Source organism: Megachile rotundata, chromosome 16 (genome assembly GCF_050947335.1).
Source record: "Megachile rotundata isolate GNS110a chromosome 16, iyMegRotu1, whole genome shotgun sequence".
NCBI lineage: Eukaryota > Metazoa > Arthropoda > Insecta > Hymenoptera > Megachilidae > Megachile > Megachile rotundata.
The window spans coordinates 10,211,367-10,238,488 of NC_134998.1; the positions used below are offsets into that span (position 1 = coordinate 10,211,367).

The 27,122-nt window shown below is 37.4% G+C and overlaps 2 protein-coding genes and 1 long non-coding RNA gene across 6 annotated transcripts; 2 read left to right on the forward strand and 1 right to left on the reverse strand.

Moving 5' to 3' along the window:
* Positions 1-6,100: 6,100 nt before the first annotated feature.
* On the reverse strand, positions 6,101-7,098 carry LOC105662278 (uncharacterized). Its single transcript, XR_001095777.2, has 3 exons — positions 6,959-7,098; positions 6,210-6,858; positions 6,101-6,133 (listed from the first exon to the last, which is right to left on the reverse strand). It is a non-coding gene; the product is annotated as an uncharacterized LOC105662278 (long non-coding RNA).
* Positions 7,099-7,361: 263 nt separating this feature from the next.
* SCAP (SREBP cleavage activating protein) lies at positions 7,362-14,369 on the forward strand. Of its 3 annotated transcripts, none has more exons than XM_076541511.1 (13): positions 7,362-7,669; positions 8,772-8,916; positions 8,990-9,223; positions 9,292-9,469; positions 9,584-9,729; positions 9,801-10,893; positions 10,973-11,243; positions 11,317-12,374; positions 12,446-12,605; positions 12,677-12,857; positions 12,929-13,068; positions 13,130-13,341; positions 13,518-14,369. In XM_076541511.1, exons 2-13 carry the CDS (start codon positions 8,801-8,803, stop codon positions 13,695-13,697), a joined length of 3,969 nt encoding a protein of 1,322 aa, XP_076397626.1. In that variant the 5' UTR covers positions 7,362-7,669; positions 8,772-8,800; the 3' UTR covers positions 13,698-14,369. The 3 variants fall into 3 exon arrangements, with proteins under 3 accessions (XP_076397626.1, XP_076397625.1, XP_076397627.1); XM_076541510.1 differs by having other exon boundaries at positions 7,363-7,669; positions 8,734-8,916; XM_076541512.1 differs by lacking the exons at positions 7,362-7,669; positions 8,772-8,916; positions 8,990-9,223 and having other exon boundaries at positions 9,328-9,469; positions 9,548-9,729.
* A 3,442-nt stretch (positions 14,370-17,811) lies between these two features.
* On the forward strand, positions 17,812-27,026 carry LOC100882177 (facilitated trehalose transporter Tret1). 2 transcript variants are annotated; one of them, XM_012283496.2, is made up of 5 exons: positions 17,812-18,671; positions 24,587-24,801; positions 24,873-25,286; positions 25,388-25,953; positions 26,366-27,026. In XM_012283496.2, exons 1-5 carry the CDS (start codon positions 18,646-18,648, stop codon positions 26,687-26,689), a joined length of 1,545 nt encoding a protein of 514 aa, XP_012138886.1. In that variant the 5' UTR covers positions 17,812-18,645; the 3' UTR covers positions 26,690-27,026. The 2 variants fall into 2 exon arrangements, with proteins under 2 accessions (XP_012138886.1, XP_003702550.2); XM_003702502.3 differs by having other exon boundaries at positions 17,813-18,671; positions 24,584-24,801.
* Positions 27,027-27,122: the final 96 nt, after the last annotated feature.

Here is a 27,122-nt window from a genome sequence, read left to right on the forward strand (position 1 = left end):
TGTATGACTGCTATAATGTCTGACATATTGTAAGAATAGCTTTAAACTAAAGGACATTAAAGTGACAATCTTCGTAAGGTCCCATAAAATAAGGTGTCCTTAAAGTATTAAGCTTGCTGGACTTTCCTTAATCTTGTATCGATCAAAGGAGATCATAAACGTGGACTTTTTATGTCCTGTTAAGGCTCTATGAATTATAGTTAAAGAGGAGGACCTGGCCATAAACTGAAGAGTTGTAAGTATAAATTAGGGAGTCCTTTAAACCAGAGGACTCTGAATAAAGATTTCTGTAACACCGTAGCCTATTAATTTTTTGCAGTGTCAATCATAACTATAATTTAAACTTAAATATTATCAAAATTATAAACATAGCTAATTATTACTATAATTAATTTTGCATAACCCTATTTGACAATGTTACTAACTTGGTAAAAATGACTAATTATATAAAATGGAATATTTCACTCTTCCCTCGCAACAAGAGGTAATAAAACTATGCCCGAGGAAATGTGCAGTTTCCAAGATGAAGGTAAACATGGCGGACTGTGCTGATATTTGATAATGCCGGAGTACGTACAGCGTGTAAATAACATCCTTTCTTGGAAATATCTACATGTTGATCTACAGTACATGTTGATCTAGGTGGAAGGTAACTTTGGGGAAGATTGTATAATACAATTGAAAACTTTGTATTACATCGCCGTGCGCGAGATACCGTCGCGATATCAGGCGTTTTAATTGATAATGATTTCGCGAGAAAATCTAATGGGAAATGGATTTACATGGCATCGAATAATCGATTCCGCTATCATAAATATTGATGCACGAAGTGCGTCAAACTGCTGGGAACCTTACAGATTTCTGTCACGATACGCGTTAATTTCAGGAAGGAATGCAAAAAATTTATGCGTATTTGCTTACCTTATTAATAGCTGTTCTTTTCGTCTCTGCATATTCTTTTGGAACGTCTGCAAAAAAAAAATGTTTATTACATAGCAATTTTAAGTAATAAATTGTAAGTAACAAATTTATTGCAAAGTAAAACTTAACCCCTTGTTCTTAACGTGACGCACTCATGACGCACACTTTGAGAGATCAACACTCGTATCTTTCACTACAAATGAATTTTTAAGTAATAAATAATGAGTGACAAGTAACAAATTTATTGCAAAGTAAAACTTAACCCCTTGTTCTTAACGTGACGCACTCAGGACGCACACTTTGAGAGATCAAGACTCGTATCTTTCACTACAAATTAATTTTTAGGTAATAAATAATGAGTAACACGTAACAAATTTATTGCAAAGTAAAACTTAACCCCTTGTTCTTAACGTGACGCACTCATGACGCACACTTTGAGAGATCAACACTCGTATCTTTCACTACAAATTAATTTTAAGTAATAAATAATGAGTAACGAGTAACAAATTTATTGCAAAGTAAAACTCAACTCCTTGTTCTTAACGTGACGCACTCATGACGCACACTTTGAGAGATCAACACTGGTATCTTTCACTACAAATGAATTTTTTAGTAATATATAATGAGTAACGAGTAACAAATTTATTGCAAAGTAAAATTTAACCCCTTGTTCTTAACGTGACGCACTCATGACGCACACTTTGAGAGATCAATACTCGTATCTTTCACTACAAATGAATTTTTAAGTAACAAATAATGAGTAACGAGTAACAAATTTATTGGAAAGTAAAACTTAACCCCTTGTAAGCGTGACGCACTCATGACGCACACTTCAAACGCGATCAACACTCGTTTCTTTCACTACAAGTGAATTTTTATTTTAATTCTAATTATAGTCTATGTAAAATCGCTGAAAATGTGCTTAACATTTTACCTATCTTAATTGCCATAAAGTTGTAGCATTATCTAGCTACGCATGACGCAAGTGTCCATAAAATTATAGATTAAGGTTAAACACGGCGCCAAATGAAAGAAAACGACAATGTTTTCTGACATTTCTCGATTTGCATTTCTAACGACTTAATTATGATTACAATTGAGTAATTATGATTAGAATTGATAACAACAGAAATTGCTGGTCATTATTATTAGAGAAATAATAACAGTATCGCATTAGAGCTATACATGTGTCACTCAAATAAATGATTACATAGCCTGAATGTTATTCAGATATGCAAGTAAAATGTATCGCAACTGCTAGAACATATTACGCGTTAAGTTCAAGTTTACGTGTTACATTATAAAGTCAAACTATACCATTAACATTTTTACGCAAGGAAAAAAGATTTCGAATCGCTATAACCATTAAAGCTTATCTATACTTCGATTTCTATTTGTCAAAGGTCAATTTTTTTCTTCGCCAATTTTGATTAACGTAGAAAATAGAACGATAAACGTCGTGAGTATTCCTCAAATAGAAAAAATAGTCTCTACGTAGACTGTGCACGTCACTTGTTTCGTAACAACTGATATGGAAAAATTCATTTGACGCTTTATTTTGCTGCGATTACTGTTTTATTGTAAACATTAGTAGATTGGGGGTAAGAGATGTTACAGAGAAGGTTGTTGGAGTATTATGAGTGTGCCATAGGTGCAGAATGTTATGGGTTACAAATTTTTAGGTCTTACAAGATTGAGGTTCATTATGGAGATCCTATGTTTCCCTAACTTCAAAAGTTCCAAAATTCCAATCTTCCAAAGTCCCAAACTCAAAAACTCTACAAACTCCCAAAGTTTCAATCTTCCAATGTCCCAAACTCCCAAAGTCCCAAACTCTCACAATTCCAATCTTCCAAAGTTCCAAACTCCCAAACCCTCAATCTTCCAAAGTCCCAAACTCCCAAAGTTTCAATCTTCCAATATCCCAAACTTCCAAAGTCCCAAACTCCCAAACCCCCAATCTTCCAAAGTCCCAAACTCCCAAAGTTTCAATCTTCCAATGTCCCAAACTCCCAAAGTCCCAAACTCTCATAATTCCAATCTTCCAAAGTCCCAAACTCCCAAAGTTTCAATCTTCCAAAGTCCCAAACTCTCAAATTCCCCAAGCTCCCAAAGTTTCAATCTTCCAATGTCCCAAACTCCCAAAGTCCCAAACTCCCAAACCCCCAATCTTCCAAAGTCCCAAACTCCCAAAGTTTCAATCTTCCAATATTCCAAACTCCCAAAGTCCCAAACTCTCATAATTCCAATCTTCCAAAGTTCCAAACTCCCAAACCCCCAATCTTCCAATGTCCCAAACTCCCAAAGTCCCAAACTCCCAAACCCCCAATCTTCCAAAGTCCCAAACTCCCAAAGTTTCAATCTTCCAATATTCCAAACTCCCAAAGTCCCAAACTCTCATAATTCCAATCTTCCAAAGTTCCAAACTCCCAAACCCCCAATCTTCCAATGTCCCAAACTCCCAAAGTCCCAAACTCCCAAACCCCCAATCTTCCAAAGTCCCAAACTCCCAAAGTTTCAATCTTCCAATATTCCAAACTCCCAAAGTCCCAAACTCTCATAATTCCAATCTTCCAAAGTTCTAAACTCCCAAACTCCCAATCTTCCAATGTCCCAAACTCCCAAACTCCCCAAACTCCCAAAGTCCCAAACTCCCTAACCCCCCAAACTCTCAAAGTCCCAAACTACCAAACCCCCCAATCTTCCAAAGCCCCAAACTCCCAAACTCCCCAAGCTCCCAAATTTCCCAAAGTCCCAAACTCCCCAAACTTCAAAAATCCCAAAGTCCCAACTCCAGAAACATTCTAAAATATCAGATCTATAACATTTCATCATTCACTAAGGAACACGTTCCTAAACCACAATTATTAGCCACACAGAATCAGTGTCCTCGTTAAAAAAGATGGCCGTCGCGCGGGTCATGAAGTACACGCGTGACACACAAATATGATATCTGTCATAAAGAGTAACAGATAACCTTCACACTTCAAGTTACTTCGATTCCCACGAAATCTCCCGCAATCTTGAATTTTTCCGTTAGCACAAATAAATGACGGGCCTATCGTTAACAAAAGCGCACAAGAATAACTTCGCTAACGTTGCACAAATTAGGGAACATTAAGAGATACTTGGAAAAGAAGAACTTTATTGAAAATTATGAGTCTAAGGTGTAGAAACTTTTCGGGTTAATAATGTAGTGAGGAAGAAAGGAAGTGCTTAATTATGAGTTACTCCGAGTAGTTGCTGAAAAATTACAGGAACTCCCAGAGGTATGTAAACTACAACCGGCATTCGCAGAATCTGAAACATTGAAGATATTAGAAACGCTGAAGAGAACACCGCCTGTTTTCTATGACCAGATGAGTGGGTGCTCCGTCGAAAATAACCGAACAAGTTGAGAGTCTAAAATCGAAAGGTCGTGTGCGCCTAACCGCTCAAGGACCTCGCACTTTTCCGTGTCTGCCGTTATTTGGCACTGAATCGATTCGATCACGGTAATTTCACTCAAGGCCGCGATCTTCGAATTCGGAGACGGAAAACATCGGGCAACAACAAAATGTAACTGTCTGTTGATACGACTTCGCAATTATAAAACGTGAACGAGCACAAATATATTGTTTTCGTTCGAATCGACGATGCGCCTTCTCAAGATATTTCGCGCAAAATCCAAGAAAAATAACAACTTCTTTATCGGGTTGATTCGGATAAAGAAAACGTTTTATCTCCTCGACTAAATGTTGTTCATATCGATTCGAGAAAAAGAGTTACTTGCTCGTTCGAAACTGTGGGCGAACGATAATCGAGTGACGTCAATTACTACGTTAATAAACCGATGACACACCTTGTGCGTCTTATGGATTTTTACTGATGACGCACCATGTGCGTTCACGCGATTCTATACATGACGCACCTTGTGCGTCTTATGGTACATAGCCTTGTGACGCACCAGGTGCGTACTACACTACGCACCATGTGCATTATGCACGTTTCATCAATGACGCACCTTGTGCGTCCTATACATTCCTCCTTCGATGACGCACCATGTGTGTCCTTTGCTACATACCCTCATGACGCACCATGTACGTTCTGTAATACATTCTCATGACACAGGTGCGTCTTATAATAAAACGACGCAAGTTTTTAAGTATACAACGATAGTTTCTTATTAATCATTGCTCTTCGAAGTTTCAGCAAGATCCCACTTATGTAACTATATATACGAAAGCAAGATTACGTGAATCGTTCTTAATTTCTCTTGATAATATATTCGTGAACTCGTGTTCCAACTACTGGACCAAAAACCGTGAATGTAATACGGTTTGCATGACCGTCACATTTTACTAGGATCTGCGGTAACTATCGATTTATTTTGTCCTGGATCGAATGTCAACTCGCAGGATCAGGTGACCACGGTGTTCAGCAAAACTTGATCCAACATTTCTCACTTAAATGGCGACTAAAAAGCATCGAGAACACGGTGGTATGTTAGTGCCATTGGTTCGTGTATCTGTGCGTTTTATTGCACCTTTGATAATGAGATCCATTGGCGTAGCTAGGTGCTTTAAGAGAGATTCGTGAAAAGTTTTATGGAAAGTTAATTATTTAGAAACCCTTGACGTTCAAAACTTTTAAAGTCTCAAAATTGTACAATCCTAAAGTTACAAGTTTCCACGTACCAAAGAATCTCAGTTCGAAAGTTTCGAAGGTTCAAGGTCCCGAACATCCAAAGTTCCCAAGGTCCACAGTCTCAAAAATTCAAAGCTACTTTCCACGGTTCAAAATCTTACAGTAAGTGTCAAATGCCCGCAAATAAGGTGAAAAATTGACGAGCCAGGCGCACGTACAGCAATCTTAAATACAGTATCACAGGTGAGTCGATTTACATTAACCAACTCAAATTAGCAATTCAAATTTCGCGCGTTACGTAACGCATGACGATCGCGCGTATCAAAAGGCGGGTAACCTGCATGCAGTTGATTAAATGCACAAAAATGTGCGTTTTTATCATAATGTTTGGCCTATTCTTTGCTGCGAATAAAAACCGACGTGCTCTAAAAGCTACTTTTTTTCTCTTACTTTTTGCGCCTTTTCCTGGACGAATGAGTAAACAAACCCGGCGAGTAAATGAAATGCAAATGCGACAAGTTTCTCTATCCGCTCGCACGCGTGTCTTTAAATCTTTCACATGTCTCTGGTTTCGTCAGCTTTTTTCCTGAAACCATTTATTTTTGAATTTCTATTCAAATCACGTTAAATAATATACGCAATATTTGTCGCAGAATAAATACCTTTTTTATTGGTTAATTTCAAAGATCCCAGTTTTATACAAACTCTGCATTCTACGACAATGGCTTCCTCGTTCATTAATGACTTATGACGTACATCGTTTCTTTTTTCTTTTATTTCGTTTGCACTTATTGACATTGCACTGCTATAATAAACGCGTTTTATCGTCACCCATATTATGAACGTTCGCCTTATGAAGTAGAAAAAATTAAGATTGAAACTATGTGTACGATGGATTGACACTGACCTCGAATACGAATGCAGTCGTTTACAAAACAAAGCGGATTTATCGCAGTGTTATGGAAATTGTATCAGAAATGCAAAATACGTTGAAATTGTTCGATAAACATAATTTTATCGAAACCACTGCTGCATTTCGTTTTCACAATTAACGCCGGCTTTAAAAAGTAACCTTTGTCTTACTTTTTTAAATAAATACGTGACCTTCTCTTCCTTATATTCTTCTTACAGCAGTCGCTTGTTTTCCACAGTTCGAATTCAACAGATTCTTATTAACTTTATTTCTCTACTCTGGTTAGTTTCGATGTATGCAAGTTCAGCATGAATTTGGCGGGAAGATTTCCCGCCCAAATTCGTCATGCAGCACAATTACTCATTTTCATAATGATACAGCACAATTTACTCGTTTTCCTAAATTCGAATAATAACAATTAAATATTCGAAGTCGAGGGTATAAGAGATATAAGAGTATAAACGTATAAGAATATAAGAGAAATGACATTATACCAACTTGTATGCGTATTTCGTAGAAAGTGCACATTTTCCGGACGAAGAGGAATGGTCACTTTTTTCGACTGTTGACATTTGTTACACGAATTTATATCGTTTGTCAACAAATACTAATTCAGCACGATAAAAGATAAGCGGTAATACAAACGCGTTTAGGAGAGCTGGCTAGCACGAGTCTCATTCGTTGGCAAACTATCGTTCGCGGTGTGATTATCGCATCGTTTCGACTCGCGAGAAATCGAACGCAACCGGTTTCTTTCTCGAGATTTATCAAATTTTTCAGCACGTGCGTGGCCAAAGGCAGGAGGGGCACTGGTTGCATGGCATTCGTGCACCTACGATTGGTTGCATGTCGGAGGCACGGCTACACCGTTTAAAAATAAATTAGCATCGCTTAGCGTGCAGCGTCGTGGCGAGTTAAATTGAAACCGGCCAGTGCACTCGGAGAATTTGCGCCGGTCGTGTCGGTCGATCGTGTGTGCGTGCGTTGGAAGTCGATTCTCGACCACCGTCTATTCCGTTCCAACTCGAATTCGTCTCTGTCGTCCGCTTATTCGACGAGTGACGCGCGATCGAAAACACGTGCGAGCGATTCTTGTGTTTTACGACGTCGTGCAGTGAAATCAGTTCCAGTATTATCTACGCATAAATGTGCGCGAACGAGGAACGAACCTAACCTCCAAAGCCCGCAGTTTCACCTCTGTTTCTCGAGGTAGCGCTGCTATTTCTTACGTTTATGCCTCACGTTTCTTGCTTCTGTTGCTAACGTACATATCTTTCGATTTACAACTCTGATGTGTTCTTTTTTACGTATAAATTGTTACTTCGTGCGCGAAAAACATCGAAGGGTGCATTTAGATCGAGCGAGCGAATACTCCTCTGAGAAATTTGAATGCAGTCGAGCATTCTTACGGTGCTCGGTCATTTGCGATCAACGTGAACGAATGCTCTAACAATAGGCGCGCAGACTCGTCGAATCAGTTCGGCATAATTCGATTTGATTCGATACTTACTCGGTTCGGTTCAATTCGACTTGGTATGATTCAATTTGATTTGACTTGACTGTATTTAATTTGACTTGATTCGATTCGATTCTATGTGATTCAATTTGACTTGACCTGACTCAACACGATTCAATTCACCTTATCGAGCATTCGGACGCGCGACTTGAAACGAACAATTCGCTCTTTCACGGGAAACGAGCATGATCGAATGCTCTTGCTCGGCAACTCTAAACGCACCCGAAGAATATTTCGAATGATGTTCGAAGAACTGCGTGACGATGTTGAACAGTGTTTGTGCTGATGAAAAGAATTTTCGTCACTTGTTGCTGTAATTCATGATTCGAGAAATGATATAATTAGTGATCAACACATGCATAAGTGATTTGCAATGACTACGATGCAATACATGTTATGATGTGTCGACGTATAACCCCCCGAAGAATTCGACCGTCGTGTATCATCGTTCCTTTTATCTGCTCGTTATTGCGTCATTAATACACGCGAAGGAATATACGTCTGTTCGTCGTAACCTTGCGCGCTTCGCATCATTGACCTCTTCACGTTCTAGCAAAAATATAAATTGAATGATGTGTCACTGGTGCAAGCAAAAACACGTGGACTGTTCTTGTTTTTCACTTTCGCATACAAACATTTTAGTGTATTTATTTATGAACGTTCCTTAATATGGTACTCTGTGCCAATAAATATGTTCAACGTGGTCTTTATTTCTTTTGCACCTTATGCAATGTTTCCCTTTTTCTGGTGTTCATAGGTCAGTTGCTAGTAATATGTATATTTATATGCTATAAGACATGTTGGTGAGGCAGCCTTAAGGTGAAATGTTCCGTAGTTTACCGGATAAGGTGGCAGGGCTATATTATGCCCATGGCCTATTCTGTTCTTCTTATCCTGTTGCAGTTATTTCGTTAGCAATATCGATCGTATTGCTATGTTGGTTCGTAATGTTTCTTTTTGATCGTGTATTTATTTATAACATAGAAAATGTTTAGCAATATTTTTTTCTTCAGTTATCCTTTGGTCAATTTACCTATGCCTGGCAATGTGCCAAGAGCTGTAATCAATCATACTATTGTACCTGAAAATAGCACGGAGAATTCTGCATTCTACGTTCAACAAGTGGTATTAAGGGTCGGTGTTATTCCATGGACAGAGGAATTAACAATGATGGATGCTTTCCGGGGTCCACTTTATGAAGTTTTTAATCTTTTAGAGATTATACAAAATTATCAGCATCCTGAAACGTAAGTTACATATTTGTAGGAGTATATTTATAGAAGCATTTGTCTATTAATGTCCCAACTCTTTTTAGGTTGAAAACACTTGACCAAGTATGTTTACATGTTGAAGCTGTTAAAAGAAATGGCAAAAAATCAGAAATTTTGCCAGAATATAATTGTCTGGTTCTTTCCCCTGCTAACTTGTGGCAACGAAGTATCGAATTATATGCACAAGATACAAATCTTATAAATACAATTTATTCATATCAGGTAGGAACATTATGCGATCAATATAATACATTCCACTTGAAAAATGATAAATCATACATAATATACTATTTCAAATAGAATGGCCTGCTACAATTATGTAATTGTGTATTATAGAATCTACAAAAGGGTAAAGTTAGTTTAGCTGAAGTAATGTTTGGAATGAATCTGAAAGAAACTGGAATCAAACGATATCCTAGTCGTCTTCGACAAAGAATTTTACAATATGCAGTAACTATTTATTTAAAGGATTATGATCCTGAGTAAGTATTATATTAATACGCGATTCAATCATGTCTTGGATTTATATTATTTATACTACTTTAATTTTCAGCTTTATAAAAGGCTTAAAGCACAGATTAAAAACATATTACCACCTCCATCAAGTAGGTGACAATGATACTTACGATCGCATGGACGAAACGTTACACATCTTTTACCCTGGTGAATTCAATTACAGTGACTTTTTCCCGCTAATGATGACATTCTTTGCATTGTTTTTTTACGTCTATTTCTCCGTGCGAAAAATAGAAATGATAAAGTCAAAAATTGGCATAGCGTTCAGTGCAACAGTAACAGTGATAAGTTCGTTATCTATGACTGTGGGTGTATGCTTTTTTTTTGGCTTAACGTTAAGTTTAAGTGGAAAAGAGGTATTCCCATATTTGGTGATTATCGTAGGGCTGGAAAATGTTTTGATATTGACCAAAAGCGTAGTGAGTACTCCATCACATTTGGACGTGAAAATACGCGTTGCCCAAGCACTGTCCAAAGAAGGTTGGTCCATTACCAAAAACCTACTAACGGAAGTAACGATATTGACAATTGGATTGTTCACTTTTGTGCCAGCCATTCAAGAATTCTGTATATTTGCTATTGTGGGATTAGTCACTGATTTCTTCCTTCAGATGGTGTTTTTCTCAACTATCCTTGCTATCGATATCAAACGTACCGAACTATCTAGTGAAACATCGAAATTTCATTTACCAAATGTTCCGGCTATGCGCAAACAACAATTTACGACAACCATAACAAACAGAAAGCCAAACATCTTTCGATCAAAGTCGCATCCGAGATTAAATGGCTTGACCAGTGGCCCCACAAATGTCATAGCTCCAAACACGCAAAACACTCATACACTAGGAAAAATTCCGAAACGTCTACGTCTGGTTCATTTCTGGGCAAGAACCCGGATATTTCAACGTGCCTTCATGGTATGGATGGTTGTTTGGATCAGCATGATCATATACAATTCTGGCATTGTTGAGCATGTTATACATTTAAGTGAAACATTGAAGTTGGAATCTGACATTGATGGATATACTGTAGATAGATCTCATACTTTAAATAATTATGTTGAACCAAATACAATGAGACCATTATCAGTTCCCTCGGTTGCGGTTATTCCGGACCACTTAAATAAACAGGTAAACTAATAGAACTATAGGTTTACTTGCATATCAGTTATATATTACTTTTAATTGACCATGTTTTGTTACGCATCAGAATGACCTAAACAATATTACCGAAGAACTAAATAAATTACGACCGGTGGATTTTCCGCCTTGGAATCGCTTGTCGCTATACCACTGGTCTTCTGTTCTCTCGATGTACAACATTTCTGCTGCTGGCGGGCGTATTACAATACTACCAGCAGTGAAAATATCTCATGCTGTAAGTCCACAGTTGGTCAAACAAATCAGCAATCCAAACGATGTGCAACATTTCCAGTGGCAAAGTCTTGCAACAGCTGCACTTGATCCGTTAGACTTCTCAGGTATAAAATAATACTGAACGGGCGAAATTGCATTATATTATTAATTATTAACAATGCTTTTCAATCATTATAGACATGGAATTGCCAACAAGATCCGAAGGTCGAAGTTTCAACGCGGACGCCCCTTTCATCCCATCCAGTCCAATGGAGATATTCTTGGCAGCAGTACTCTGTCTTATCAGCGTCATCGTCGTTGCTTATACAATGGTAGTTCTCTACCGTTGTATATGTTCAAGAAACTATGCCGAATGGCGAGCTAGCTGGTACCAATCAGAGAAAGCACACGATTCAGCCACGCAACTAGTTCTGGAAGCATTGCCACTGGTGCTGGAAGGACACACTCAAGAAGTAGAATGCCTCGCAACAGACAGTAACACAATTGCCAGTACTTGCTTAGCTGGCCACATCAGGGTGTGGGACGCGACGTCAGGCGAACAGTTAGTTCACATAGATAGGAAGCAATTTTTTAGCAGTCCCAAGAAAAACCTAAATCATGTGCCATCAGACATGGACGAATTAATGTCAGATTATGAAAGTGGTTCGCCTCCTTCGAGGGGGGAAATGGAGGGTACTAATTCGTTCGGTCTATACTCGGCAGCCTCGACTGTTCAATGCAGAAAGTCTTCGCCTGTCTACAACGTTCATAAGGCACAAAATACTATTAGAAATCACTCGATGGGTGGCTCGTTTGATTACGATTATCAGATCAACGAATTTGGCGTGGAAAAAAGACGAAACGTACGCAGGTCTTTAGACAATGACTATGATATTCCGGATCTGAAGTCAGCGATAAATATCAAGTTCTCAACCATGCAACAGCCTTCATCGCAGCAGAACTACGAGCACGGATTCGATTTTGGTGATCAATATAAGCAACTGTTCGAGGAACACAACAAATCTATAGAAGAGATGCAGAAGTCGGAGAGTTCCGAACACTTGTACATTCCTAATGGGAAATTGAATTCTTCGGGGTTGGTGAATAGTATGTCTTCGTTGAGTACTGATAGAACTGTGCAGATTATGCATTCGGTGTCTTCCATATGGTGTATGGATTATCAGGAGAATCTGATAGTAGTGGGATGTGCAAATGGAAGTTTAGAATTTTGGGAAGGTACCACAGGAAGATTCAAGGTAATTGATCGGTGTAACTGACGCGCAGAAAAATTGAAAATGTTAAATTAAATGTTTGTTATGTTTATCAGTGTTTATTTGACGATGGTTCAGGGCTCGGAATATCCGCTGTCAAGTTTGTCGGAAGTAGAGTCGTGGCGGCCAAGTTGAACGGTTCGATCGACTTCCTACAGCTTGAAAGTTACAGCGAAGGTCAACAAATTGACTGGGGATTCACTTCATATAGGAGAAGTATGACTGAGTGACTCATTCGTTAGCGCCTTTATTCAAATATAATCTTCACGTCACCTTTTTCATTTTAGCCCATGTTAGGACGGGTAGTGCTGGGTCGCCTATGGACATAAACAACATCATGCAACCGGAGGACCTTCGGTGCATGAAAATCAGTTCTCACAAAGCACATCAACAAGCAATAACAGTGCTCGATAGCGAAGGTGGTCGAGTTTTAACTGGTAGTCAAGATCATACTCTTAAAGTATATAGGTACATATCGTTTTACGACGCAGTGAAACGTATACTACACTCAATAGTCTTATTTTGCTGTTCATTTCCAGGTTAGAAGATCAGTTGCCATTGTATACCCTTCATGGTCATTGCGGACCCATATCGTGTCTCTTCATTGACAGGATGAGTCCCATGACATCTGGTAGTGGATCTCAAGACGGCTTGTTGTGCGTTTGGGATCTCCTAACGGGTACTTATCATTCTTGCTTCTGAAAATTGTATGTGAGCACAAATAACTTTTTTTTTTATAGGAACGTGCATGTATAGTATACAGGCTCACGATGGTGCCGTGGCAGCTATTACTTGTTCCGTGTCGTATGTGATAAGCATTGGAACTGATGAGAGGTTATGTGTGTGGGAACGATTTCAGGGACATTTATTACATGCTCTTCCAGCACACAGATCAGCGTACAGTCTACAATTAGTCATGTTAACACATCATCTACTCATAACCAGTAATCAGGTATGTACATATATATTACTTTTGCCATCATTTACGGATTTGAAGAAAAATAAAAATTATCAGTGACCATTAGGTGCACATTATTTTTAACTGTTACATAAAGCATGAGTTGCCGTGTTCATGATTTCGAAAGAGTATAGGTTTTAAGCGAACTTTTACGAATCGTAACGTTTCAGGGATCACTAATAGTTTGGGACGTCAGGACGGGAGAGCCTGTACGAGAAGTAAGATTGGGTCACAAGGATAGTTGTATTTTCATAAAACAAATGTTAGTTTTAAGGGATAGCGTAGTATGCGATTTCGGGCGACAATTACGCATAGTCAGATTCCCGTTGGTCTCTGATAAACTAGATTAAGATCTGTATATTGCACGTTATACATATTGCTGTTTCATCTTGTTTCTTCTTTCTTATTTAATTTTTAACATTCGAGCAGAATCCTACGCTTTTGGGGGGATATCGAAATTTTTACAAATGTACATTTTATATTTTAAAAAACGTCGTATACGCACTTTCGGTGCGCGAACTTTTTACATTTACGACTACGTCATAGTCGCGCCTTAATATTTATAGTCTATCATGACGATTAAAAGGAAAAGAAGTACGTAATGAAAATTTTTAATCGACGGAAGATTATTAAATCGATACTTGAGGTACGAAAGCACCGTGAGGAACGTAAAGCTGAAGACAATGAACACTCGTGATACGAAAAAGATCCATATTTTTTAGATAATCGAGTAATCCGGTATCTCTGTTCATTGTCTGAAAGAAAAATAAGAATGGCTGTGCTATTTTTCGAGGCATGCGTATTGTTTTTGCGCCGCGATTTAGCAGCATTTTCATATTATATTCTATTTAAGAGGTTTCAGAGGTTAAGCCGAGAAATAGAAGCTCTGCATTTGTTAAACCGGTGCTGCTTAACACGGACGTGCTGGAATTTCACGTCTGTGTTGTAAAATCAAGTACATAAAAGAAATTTATTTACTAAAAAGATTATATATATATTAAATGGATCGGTTTATCAAAAGACCATATAGGGGTCAAAAGTTTAATCGAGTCCCATTAAAACATTAAAATTTAACGATCGACGTATGAGTGTATTAGTAAGTTTTCATTCTTTCTCTTTGTTATTCTGTTACCTGCATCACGGTCTAACAGAGTGCCTTCATTCTACCTTTATTTAGTTCAACTAAATAAACCTTTATTTAGTTCAACTAAATAAAGAGACATTTTAGGAAAAGGACTACACGCACTGAAGAAACAGATCTCAGTCGTCTGGTACATAGTCTTTCTTAGCCCATCTATGTAGCTTGAAAACAGGAAAGGCTTTTGAACTTACGATTAATCACATTCATACGCTAAATGAAAACTCATCATTCATGAAAGAGTAATATAACTTTATCGGCAAGAATTGTTTGCGCCTTACGAGGATCGACTCTGGATGGAAGCGTTGCGTTCGAACGATTCAGTGTTTAACATCCCGTGTATTAAAAACGTTTAGTCTTGTTTAGCTTTAGCGGTCTATTTTTGTAAGGAGAATTGTTGTTCTCGAAAGAACTAAAATGGGTCCTATTTTATACGTATATACATTATTGTAGCGAACGGAAGTGTACGTTCTCACTTTCCGGTACAATTTATAGTTCAAAGAAGAATATATACAGGGTGTACACGTCGAGCCAATGTTTTATTCTTCTTTTGAATGAGCCGCAAACGTTGATATGATTCAATCATCAAGTCCATGTGTGAAACTATAGAGGATCGTTATTGAACAGAGTGTTACACAAAGGACTCCTAACAATTAACTGGTCGTGCGTTTCAATGAAAATTTCGTAACTTTCATCGAATCAAACGTAAATGAGTATTTCTATGCTTCCAACGATGTGATAACGATGCAACTTCCAGATTCACAGATAACTTGAGTGAAAAACTTGTTCAGAAATTTTTATACGAACGATTTCGGTTAATTGTTAGCGGATTCTAGCTTCGATAGAAATTTGGCATGTGTGTTATGAAATGAATGTTACAAAATAGTGATCTATACGCCTTTAGACTGAACTATAATGACGATTTATATTGACAAGTTTCTTTTATTTTCTGATGCCGTGTTTGAGACAATTAGTGCTCGGTCATTCATCTATTAATAATAGAGGTATATATTTTTCTTAACCAAAGTTGTAAATGATATCAGGTCATGACACACTCGTAATTCGTAGGAGTTAAAAGACAAAAACGACGAATAAAATAGACAAAAAAAGTACTTCTAACAGCACAGTTGGCTGGCTAACGATCATTTAGAAGTCTGCGTGATTTTTATATTTATTTAATTAATTTAACACGTGCAAATGTGTCGTACACCAAGATATATCATTCTTAATAAATTCTCAAATTTATTAGATTTTAATTTGTTTTCTATACTCACCACAATCCTTCCCTTCTTGCAAGGTTAGATCAGTAATTATATCAATTGTTCATAATAAATTCAAAAGTCCTTAGCGCACAATTATAGCAAATTACTCTGCTAATAACTTGCCGATCACGAGTAATATTCGTTGTGGAACTTTCCTATTAATTAGAACTGTTGACCTATTCAGGCATAAACCGTTATAGTTTTAACAGTGAAGAGATCAATGAATATAACAGGTGTCAGATAATCTCATGATCAGATCATGTAGCACGTCAAGTGTAAATTTTAATATGTTAGAACAACGAATAACATTAACACCATATTTTGTCATTAATATTTCTCATAACAAATGATACATATGTCCAGTAAATTACAGTTAGACAGGCATTAAGAGATTATTGTTTTTATTAAGTTTAATCTATGGAAAGATGTCAATATACTCAACTGTAAGTAAATAATATTATCTAAAAGATTGTAATTCAATTTCTCTAACAGCATTTGAACTTTATTGAGAAATCTATTCATTTAAAGAATTGACAATAAAAAAGTTCTTAATGAATGTACCGTGGATAGATAATTATGTAGTCCAACTGATAAGTGGAGTATAATTAACAGTAATCAAATTTGATGATAGACATGATAATATAAGTGGCATTGACAGCAGTGCTTATGCTTTGATTTTATCTGATTCACCAGCCAATGTTAGTTCCTAATGATAATAACATTCTCAGTTTTCAGTAGGACAAAGGTCTCTAAACATTTGGCTTTGTAGAGTTAACAATAGTATCACTAAACAATCTGACTGTTATCAACACTTTCACTGTGATGCTTTAGTAATAAGATTAACATTGACGTAAAAGGAGATCTCTAATTACATGTAAATCCTACTGAGTTCCAATCTTGTTTGATCCATTTGAATATAAGGTGATTGTGTATTCAATTAAAATGTAGAACTTGAAGATGTAGCAACTTCTCAGAAGCTATATAAAATTCCAGATGTAATTTACAATCTTTGAAAGACAAATATGTTATTTCTTTTGATATTTCATAGATCTCTGATAAGATTAGGACCAAGTTTTCCATAAATTATTCCATTCAAAACAAATTTTTGTAACTAATATTGTTGAAGATTTATGTATTGTCAAATTCTTGAATAAAATTATAATTATATTTAATAATAATGCGTAGTTTCTCTGTTTTTATTATCACATGTTATTTTATTTACCAATTTACTGTATGTTTAAGTACTTTCCACTGATAGAGACCCGCTCTTTTCATGGCCCTACCAATTGTCTAGAGTTCCAATATCAATTTTCAAATTTTCACATATGATTGCAATTATGTAGCACTAAATGATCATGTCTGGTTCTTTAATTTCATTACTAGACGCTACAATATTTTTTATTTAGCAATTTACTGTAAGTCCAAGTGGTCATGCAGCACTGATAGACTCTCGCTCTCTTTAAGGCCCTACCAATTATCTTGAGTTCCAATATTAATTTCCAAAATTACACATACAATTACAATTATGCAGCAATAAATGATCATATCTAGCTCCTCTATTTCATTACTGAATGCTACAATATTTGATATTTACCAATTTACTGTAAGTCCAAGTGGTGCTGTCTCATAGAGAACCTCCCTTCTCATAGATTTTATCAATTTTCTTGAGTTGCAATATCAATTTACAAACTCCTACCTAATCACAACTAACAATCATAAGAATGAATTTCCAATTCGTCACAAATCAAATTTCTTCACGTAAAATTATCCTGCAAACGTCTCAGGGAAAACCTCACCACATTTTCCACTTAATTTATAATCACACACGTGTCGAAATACGCAGACATCAGAAAGTCCCCTCCACGGCGATCAATTTGTAAAGAAGATTAGCAAGCAGCATTCTCGTCTATTAGCTGCGAGACGCAACTGTCATCCACGATAGGTAACAATGGCCCGTTACCGCGGATAGAGGGGGACCAGGTCGCATGTGGCCGTTCATAATAGCAATCGTTGTGCCCGAAGGAGGAGGAATCGGTAAGTGCACCCGAGTTCGCTTTCGTTTCGGGTTTAGTGGTTCGCTAACCGTTCAACGAACGACTCTGCTTGCTCTATCCTCGGTCAGGAACGGAAGAGACCTTTTAGCTCTTCCGGTCATCCTCATGAATTACTCGTTACCGGGATAATACGATTGCTAACATGGAAAGAGAAAGTGACACTTGTAGGCGATAAAGGTCCAACAGTTGTTTGACAGAAATTGATTCAGTTGTTCTGCTTATCAGTGCTGGATCAAAGAAGAGATAATTTCTCGAGCATCGACTAGGATTTGAACGATGTTCATTGGAAGTTGATAAATTGACGAAGATTTTTTAGAGACTGGGGAAACTGAGTCTGCAAGGTGAACAGTGGAAGATATTTGAAGAAAACTGTGAAATTAGGTTTGTAGGGGCAGAGATACAAAATATACTGTTTGTTATCAAGATAGAAGAAGAGAATAAGACAGAAGAAATTGTAACTGAGTGTGTTTGGGAAATTTCAAGAAGGGAAGAAAAATAAAGGGGTAGTTTAGTGGTCTTGAAAAATTTATAGAAAAGAAAATATACAAACATACAGAAGAAATTATAAATGAACATATTCTTCAAATTTCTTCTTCCAATTTGAGAAACTAGTTAAGTTTGAAGAAATAAACTTGAGTAAAGGAAGAATTGTGAAGAAGAGTGTCTGTAAATTTGAAGAAGAAAAGAATTTGTAAAAGGAAAATTTGAAAGTGTCATTGCTGAAACTTGAAAAGAAGAAAACTATTTCACCATGTCCCGCGATTAAAAAGAAGAAAAGAGATTCGAAGAATGCACGTGTAAAAAAGTTCCGAAAAACCGAAGAGAATCCAAACATTGATACAAGATGCCGCTATCCGTGAACAACAACAGGTAATTCTATTTTCGTCAACTTTTAACACAATTCATTCAGTTTATCTCTTCGATTTACTTTTGTTTCTCGCTAAGTGTTAATTAAATATAGAATCATTGATCAAACAGTACTCAGCTGTTGTATCTGTGAATCAGCTTTGAACAATTTTTAAACAAAATTCTATTACAGCTAAAGTAGTAGCTTAATATTTTTAACTAACAATCGAGTCAAGGTATCTTGCTTAACTTGTAGTTTATTTTTAATTTATTCTGAATTTTCTTTTGTCAATTTTTTTCTGTAATTATAAGAGAAGAAGAAGATTAATTTCTCAGAATTTTTGTTGGTGGTTAATATCATTTTGTTTTAATGATTATTGTCCTTAACTTGTAGTTTATTTTTAATTTATTCTGAATTTTCTTCTGTCAATTTTTTTATGTAATTATAAGAGAAGAAGAAGATTAATTTCTCAGAATTTTTGTTGGTGGTTAATATCATTTTGTTTTAATGATTATTGTCCTTAACTTATAGCTTATTTTTAATTTATTCTGAATTTTCTTCTGTCAATTTTTTTTTATGTAATTATAAGAAAAGAAGAAAATTAATTTCCAAGAACTTAAGATATTAGTTAATATCATTTTGTCAGTGAGTTGATATACGTTTTACAAGAATTCGAATGGAATATAAAATTACGAGAAATCGGCTGATTCGTAGTGCTATTGAAAACGAAAGCGGAATGAAAACACGAGGTTACTTTTCCCTCGGAAACTCGATACGTTGGAAATGTAAAACCAGTTTCTTCCGATGCATGTACACAATTAGACCTTGGGTAATGCATCAATTGAATTTATTGCTAGAATAAGAACTGAACATTATGCATTCTTTTAGGATAAAAAACTACTGAGCGAGTAATTAATCATCGAACTGTTTGAATAAATATTTCCTTATCTTAATTGGATTTTCTCATTCTAGTAGACATCTTCAGCACTTTTCACAAACGAAGTCTATTTAGATCAATATTTTTCAAGATAATTAATTATTTTCTTGTACTGTAAAAATATGTCATTTGCAAAATTAAGGGATAATTGAAATTTTATTTGTATTTAAAATTTGATGTAATTTTTATTTGATATATATTTCAAATTTGATGTAATTTAACTTTGATGTATATTTAAAATTTGACATAATTTTTATTTGATATATATTTCAAATTTGATATAATTCAAATTTGATATACATTTAAAAAGGCACCCTTGAGACATAATTTTCAGAGGTGTATTTAAGGGGAGGTGTATTTAAGCGTCATTCTCATTTTTTCTGCGCACGCGTCTCCATTGAAGTAAATGGGAAAAAGATGGTCTCACATAAGGTACCTTTTCTGGAGAACCAGAGCACCTACATGTACACCCAAGGTACCAAATTAAAGCTAAGGAGATGGCCGACAATCTGAGTGAAGTGGATTTTTTTCGTAGGCCTCCAATTTTTTTAAAACTGGCCATAAGCGTGGCCGTTGAGGTAAGTTGTCAGATTTGAAGTGTTAACAAAAAAAAATGAAGGCCTACAAAAAAAATCCACTTCACTCAGATTGTCGGCCATCTTCTTAGCTTTAATTTGGTACCATGGGCGTACATGTAGGTACTCTGGTTCTCCAGAAAAGGTACCTTACGTGAGACCATCTTTTCCCATTTACTTCAATGGAGACGCGTGCGCAGAAAAAATGAGAATGACGTCCCCCTAACCTCGATGCAATTTGCACAGGAAATTGTTCTCTTCTTATCTCAATTTTTCACAACAGATATTGACAATAGGTCGATAATAAATCTGTGTTGCCAGAAACGCTTAGAATTTTCCAGCGCAATGTTTGTCTTCTGCGCTAATCGGTAACGCTAATGGATTTACAGGTTTCTTCACGCATTTTAAATCTCTATACATAGAATTGATAAGCCTCGAGTTATTTTTATCTATTTTATTGACATGTCTCGTTTATTTTAATTTGATAAGTTACAGTTAGCAATCTGATAATTTAGGATTTCAGTTAAATTCAGTTGAAAAATTTAAGGGTTGATTTGGTTAAAACTTGTGAGCTCCGAGGAAATGTTACAAAAGACAGACGGTGTCTTGACGAATTCATTGAACGTTTTTTTGAGAAAAAAAATGCATTGTTCGAGCATGCAGTAAATTGTCCATCAAGCGAGATAAATCGCATTTCTAAATATAATGGCTGAAAAGAATTTCTGTCGATTAACCTTGGCTATTTAATTGCATAATTGTTTCCTCTGCAACATCGTTGTGCAGATATAAACGATGGGTTGGTAGTTTTAAACTAAAAATTGTATGTTAACACTTGTACTAAGTTGAAGTTTCCTCTGGCATCAATTACTTAAAATGGAGCTTAAATGAAAGCTAATTTTTGAGTTTTGATTTAAAAGAACCTATTTGCGTTGAAATCCTGTGTCACTCAATGAGACTAATCTAAATAAAAAATCATCTACGTTTACATTGAATTAAATAAATAAAATTGAGATGAAAAGAAAATTCTGAGTCCAACGCGAAATAAAAATTTCTGAAACAAGGGTTGAAATGAAGAACTTATTTTATCACTTCGTTCCGCACCTATTAATCATCAATCATTGCTCAAACATCGAGTTGACAAAAAAATGCGAATAAGCTCGTAATCCTATTTGATAAATGAGGATCGTCTCCAGACTTTTAAAGCGTTATCTAGATACCGCGGTAAAAGTATGGATTCGACGTATGAGAATTGTTTAATGATTTATGACCGCTTTGAAGTTTGCGTTCTTAATCCGCGATAAGGAACGCGTGCCTTCTGAATGCCATAAGAATCTTAGATTCCTTCTAACGAGTGAAAGCGAACGCGTAAAGCTAGTCTAATACCTCTGTTTAACTTTTGTTTTACGTCTAACTTCAGTTTCGAGAATTGTTTAAACGTAACATAAATATTCGTTGATTACAGAACACATTTAGAATTTTCGAGGTTTAGGTTAGCGCGTGTTACGTCTTAGATTAGGTTAGGTTACTCGTATCGTGTTTAAGTTAGGTTCAGATTAGTTATATCAAGATTAGGTTAGGTTTAGTTACACCACCATTAGGTTGGTTAAGTTTAGTCATATTTCGATTGGGTTAAACCGTGTTTAATTACATCTGCAGTAAGTTAGGTTAGATTTAGTTATATTTAAATTAGGTTAGGTCAGATTTAATTACATCTAGTTTAGGTTAAGGGAGATTTTGTGAAGTCTGGAATAGGTTAGGTTACGTTTATGTATGTTTAGGTCAGGTTAGGTGAGATTTAGTTGCATCTAGGGTAGGTTAGATCAGTTTTAATTAAATCTAGTACAGGTTAGGTCAAATTTAGTTAGTTATATTGTGGGTTAGGTCAGATTTAGTTGCATCTAGAGTAGGTTAGGGCAGTTTTAATTAAATTTAGTACAGGTTAGGTCAGATTTAGTTACTTGTACAGTAGGTTAGGTCAGATGTAGTTGCATCTAGAGTAGGTTAGGTCAGTTTTAATTAAATCTAGTACAGGTTAGGTCAGATTTAGTTACTTGTACAGTAGGTTAGGTCAGATTTAGTTGCATCTAGAGTAGGTTAGGTTAGTTTTAATTAAATCTAGTACAGGTTAGGTCAGATTTAGTGACTTGTACAGTAGGTTAGGTCAGATTTAGTTGCATCTAGAGTAGGTTAGGTTAGTTTTAATTAAATCTAGTACAGGTTAGGTCAGATTTAGTGACTTGTACAGTAGGTTAGGTCAGATTTAGTTGCATCTAGAGTATGTTAGGTCAGGTTTAGTTACATCTAGAAAAGGTTAGATCAGATTTACATAAATGTACAATAGTTTAGGTCAGTTTTAGTTACATGTACAGTAGGTTAGGTCAGGTTTAGTTACATGTAGTACAGGTTAGGTCAGGTTTAATTACATATACAATAGGTTAGGTCAGGTTTAGTTGCATCTAGAAAAGGTTAGATCAGATTTACATAAATGTACAATAGTTTAGGTCAGTTTTAGTTACATGTACAGTAGGTTAGGTCAGGTTTAGTTGCATCTAGAAAAAGTTAGCTCAGATTTACATACATGCACAATAAGTTAGTTCAGTTTTAGTTACATGTAGTATAAGTTAGATCAGATTTATTCATATCTGGCAAGGTTAGGTTAGATTAGTTCAAGGTATGGTTACATCTAAATGAAGTTTTGTTAGGTTTAGTTATATTCAGGTGAGGTTGGGTTAGGTTGATGTGCATCTAGTATTAGTAAATAGTAGAATTCATATAGTTCGTAGAATAAAGTCTGCAGTATTGAACCAGACAGAAAGTAAACAGAAACATTACCGCGATTTCCTTTCGTATCAGACTATTACGAAATATCCATCATGTCGATTTCACGAAACGAGATTACTGCTATAAAAAGATAAAGCTTAGAGTAGCATACGAAGCTTTAGACGTATTAGGGGATTAGAGAAGACAGTACTCGTTATCATTTTATCGCTTAATATCCGCCGTAATGCGGTGACGAGTGCAACGTCCCTGTCCTTTCAGCGTTGGATGCTGCAAAGTCGAATTTTTCGATACTTTTGTCTCCGATTTAGTGCGAGATGGTTTGATTCAGGCAAAACGAATCGTGCCTTACGCAAGCTCAGGTGAACGTGCACTCGTCGGATATTATGTAAGGATGGTAGTTTGGAGCGATGGTTCCTTTCACGCTGGAAGGAACTATGTCAATGACAAAAAACGTTAATCGTCGTCCAGAAACTTCTTCTCTATACTTTTATACGCGCAGAATGAGCGAACTGAAACGAAAAACGACTGCAATCAAATGGCACCACATAATCTTCCTGTTCCTCAATAATTTTATTTAATTATTGATACGAATACGGGACTCGTAAAGTTATGCTACTCGCACATTAAATTATGAAGGTCAAAATATATCTTATAATTTCATGGACTCCTCATTTTTCTGCAGTTAAGTTATTTACATAAATTTCCCTTTTTGTTGTTTAATGGCTAAGATAAAAGAAAATGTTATTCAAAGATAAACGGAATGCTGAAGGTTTCAGAATATGCGTTCTGTTCTGTTGACTGACTGAAACCTCAATCCCGATTGAATAACCATTGCGTGGTTACTATTAACCCAGTTCAACGAGAAAAAAAATCCTCAATGGAATTGAATCTTGGGCCTGGTGTCGATTGAACCGTGATCGTCGATCCGAATCGATCATCGTGTCTGTCGTACATCAATCCACTTATGTGACATTTGTTCCAGTCATCGTCTCTAGCTATACACGCTCGCTACTGTGAAAACATCCTCCATCCACTTACCTGAAGATAAAACAAATTATAAACAATCGAATCATTCTTTTACGGGTCCTCCGTTATTGGGGACTCTGTTTAGGACGTTTGAGCCTAACAGTAATTTTGGAACACCTAGGACATGTACAATTCTTGAGATCCCTAGGATTTATTGGACTCAGACTCGAAAAAGACTCTTAGGTGCACTCTTGGGGTTGCTAGGGTTCCTGTCACCTCAAGTTCCTGGGTTTAGGAATCTTGAGATCCCTAGGATTTATTAGACTCAGACTCCAAAGACTCTTAGGTGCACTCTTGGGGTTGCTAGGGTTCCTGTGACCTCAAGTTCCTGGGTTTAGGGATCCCTAGGATTTATTGGACTCAGACTCCAAAGACTCTTAGGTGCACTCTTGGGGTTGCTAGGATTCCTGTGACCTCAAGTTCCTGGGTTTAGGGATCCCTAGGATTTATTGGACTCAGACTCCAAAGACTCTTAGGTGCACTCTTAGGGTTGCTAGGGTTCCTGTGACCTCAAATTCCAGGGTTTAGGAATCTTGAGATCTTCAGAATTCGTGTTTGAGAGACCAAAATCCTTTGAAACCTCTGTTTGAGATGACATCTCATTTATGTGCTTCAGTAGCGACGAGAAGTCACCACACGACACAAACGGCACCTCAGAGAACTTCTCAATATCCAAACTCCGCCAAGCCCTGCCACAATGCTGCGCAGTCAGCGCCAAGAACCTCCTGATGATCACCTTCGGCTCCACCCTAGGCTTCTCCACTATTCTCATCCCAGAATTGCAGAAGGAGAACTCGGAGATCCCAGTTACAATCGAGGAACTGACCTGGATCAGTAAGTTGCCTAACAGTAACCTAACCAGAAATCCCACATTGAAAAAATGTAACGTGCTCATATCTATTCAGGTAGCCTGAACTTGTTCCTGGTTCCCATCGGATGCTTCGCCAGCGGTCCCCTGTCGCAGTACCTGGGTCGCAAGCGAACCATGATGTTGACCAACATCCCGTTTATAGCCGCCTGGATCATTTACTACTATGCCACCAGTGCTGGGATGCTGTTCATCGCGTTAGCCATGACAGGACTCACAGGGGGTCTGCTGGAGGCACCTGTGATGACGTACGTGGCGGAGGTGACGCAGCCTCACCTTCGGGGTATGCTGTCCGCTACGTCGAGCATGTCCATCATCCTAGGGATATTCACGCAGATGCTGGGTGGCAAACTGGCGAACTGGAGGACCGTCAGCATGGTCAACCTGGCGTATCCGCTTATTTGCTTCGTGGTGCTGTGTCTGGTGCCCGAGAGTCCTTACTGGCTCGCAGGTATAAACAAATTCTGGTTGGACACGTAATAGTTGTCTGGATAAACACATAATAGTTGTCAATACCTAAGAATTAGATATATTCCTACATAACCATTTCAGCAAAGGGTCGCACGAGGGAAGCAGAGCAGGCTCTCTGCTGGCTCCGAGGCTGGGTCAGCCCCTCCCAAGTGCAGGCCGAGTTCCAGACCATTTGCCAGGAGGTCCACAAGCCAGCCGAGTCCAGGGAGAAGGTCTGGAAGTCCTTCAGCAAGAGGACCTTCTACGTCCCCTTCATGCTGGTCACCTGTGCCTTCTTCATCGGCGCATTCGGCGGCACGATCACTCTCCAGACTTTCGCGGTGATGATCTTCGTGAAACTGAATGCGCCTATCGAGGAATACACCGCTGCAGTGTTCTTGGGTCTAGCGGAATTGATCGGGACACTGATCTGTGTCATTGCGATCCACTTCACCGGGAAGCGAGTGTTGAACTTCGTGTCCATCGGCGGCACCGGCCTTAGCTTCTGCTTGGCGGCCATTTATGGTTATCTGAATGACGGCCAGGTGATCGACGTCGAGAGGTTCACTTGGATGCCTACTACGTTGATGATCGGAGCTGCGTTCTTGTCGCATGCGGGGATTCGGTTGTTGCCTTGGGTCTTGGCTGGAGAGGTGTTCCCTGTTAAGGTGCGTCCACGTTTGAAGGAATCTGAGGATGAACTATTAGGATACTATGTTTATATAATTATATATAGGATGAACTGTTAGGATACTGTGTCTATATAATTATATATAGGATGAACTGTTAGGATACTATGTGCTTATATACCTGTAGGAAGATCTATATACATCTCCATTTGGAGTACTTGAGGTTCCTACATGTGCATCCTAACGTCCATGTCTGCTATGTCCATGTTCTCGTAAACAGCTTTAGCACAGAGCACTTAAGAACTCCAAATGCAGACTTAACAACCCCAGCTGTAGCACTGTATCCCTCAGGACTAATGTCACCATTATTCACCATCACTCCATTATTTTGCTAACCTTACATTTAAGCTATGCAGCTGTAAATACAAGAATATATTTTCAATGTTATCAGGTGAGGAGCAGCGCAACAGGGATGGCAGGCTCCATGGGCTACATCTTCAACTCCATAGCCAACAAGGTGTTCCTGTACATGGTGAACGGAATGTCCCTAGCTGGAACCTTCTTGTTCTACGCGTTGATCAACCTTGTTGGCGGCGTGTTACTGTATTTCATACTGCCAGAGACGGAGGGTAGGACGTTGAAGGAGATCGAGGAGCACTACGCTGGGGTGCAGAACTTGAAGAACAGACCCAAGAAGGAGGAGCTGCCGTTCAAGGAGAAATGGGCTGCTACCAACCCTGCCGTCATCTACGACGACCATGAGAGCAAACTTTGAAATATTCGAGAACGGATGCCGATTGTGACAATTTGTAAAAATTGTAATGTTTAGTTCCTCGCTGTTAACCCTCGGACGATTTGAATTTTATATTTTTATGACTCGGTTTGTTTGGGGGTTAAGGACTTTAAAGAAGGCGTTTCTTTTGACATTTTTGTAAATAAGATTCTGCGATTGTTACTTATTGTTACTGACACGTTATAGGAACATTGTAAGCGAAATTGAACTGCGTATGAGCTTGATGTACAGGAGTGGATTTTTGACACTGTGACTCTTCTTGAGAATGTGATTGTAAGCTACAAATTGCTGAATAAAGCACAACTTATTTTAAGTAAAAGAGTCTACGATTTCCTCCTCTGCGTTTTCCTCTCCACATAATTTTTAATAACTTCTAAAAGTTATTATTCATCAGTTTTCTTAGTTTAAGATGTTA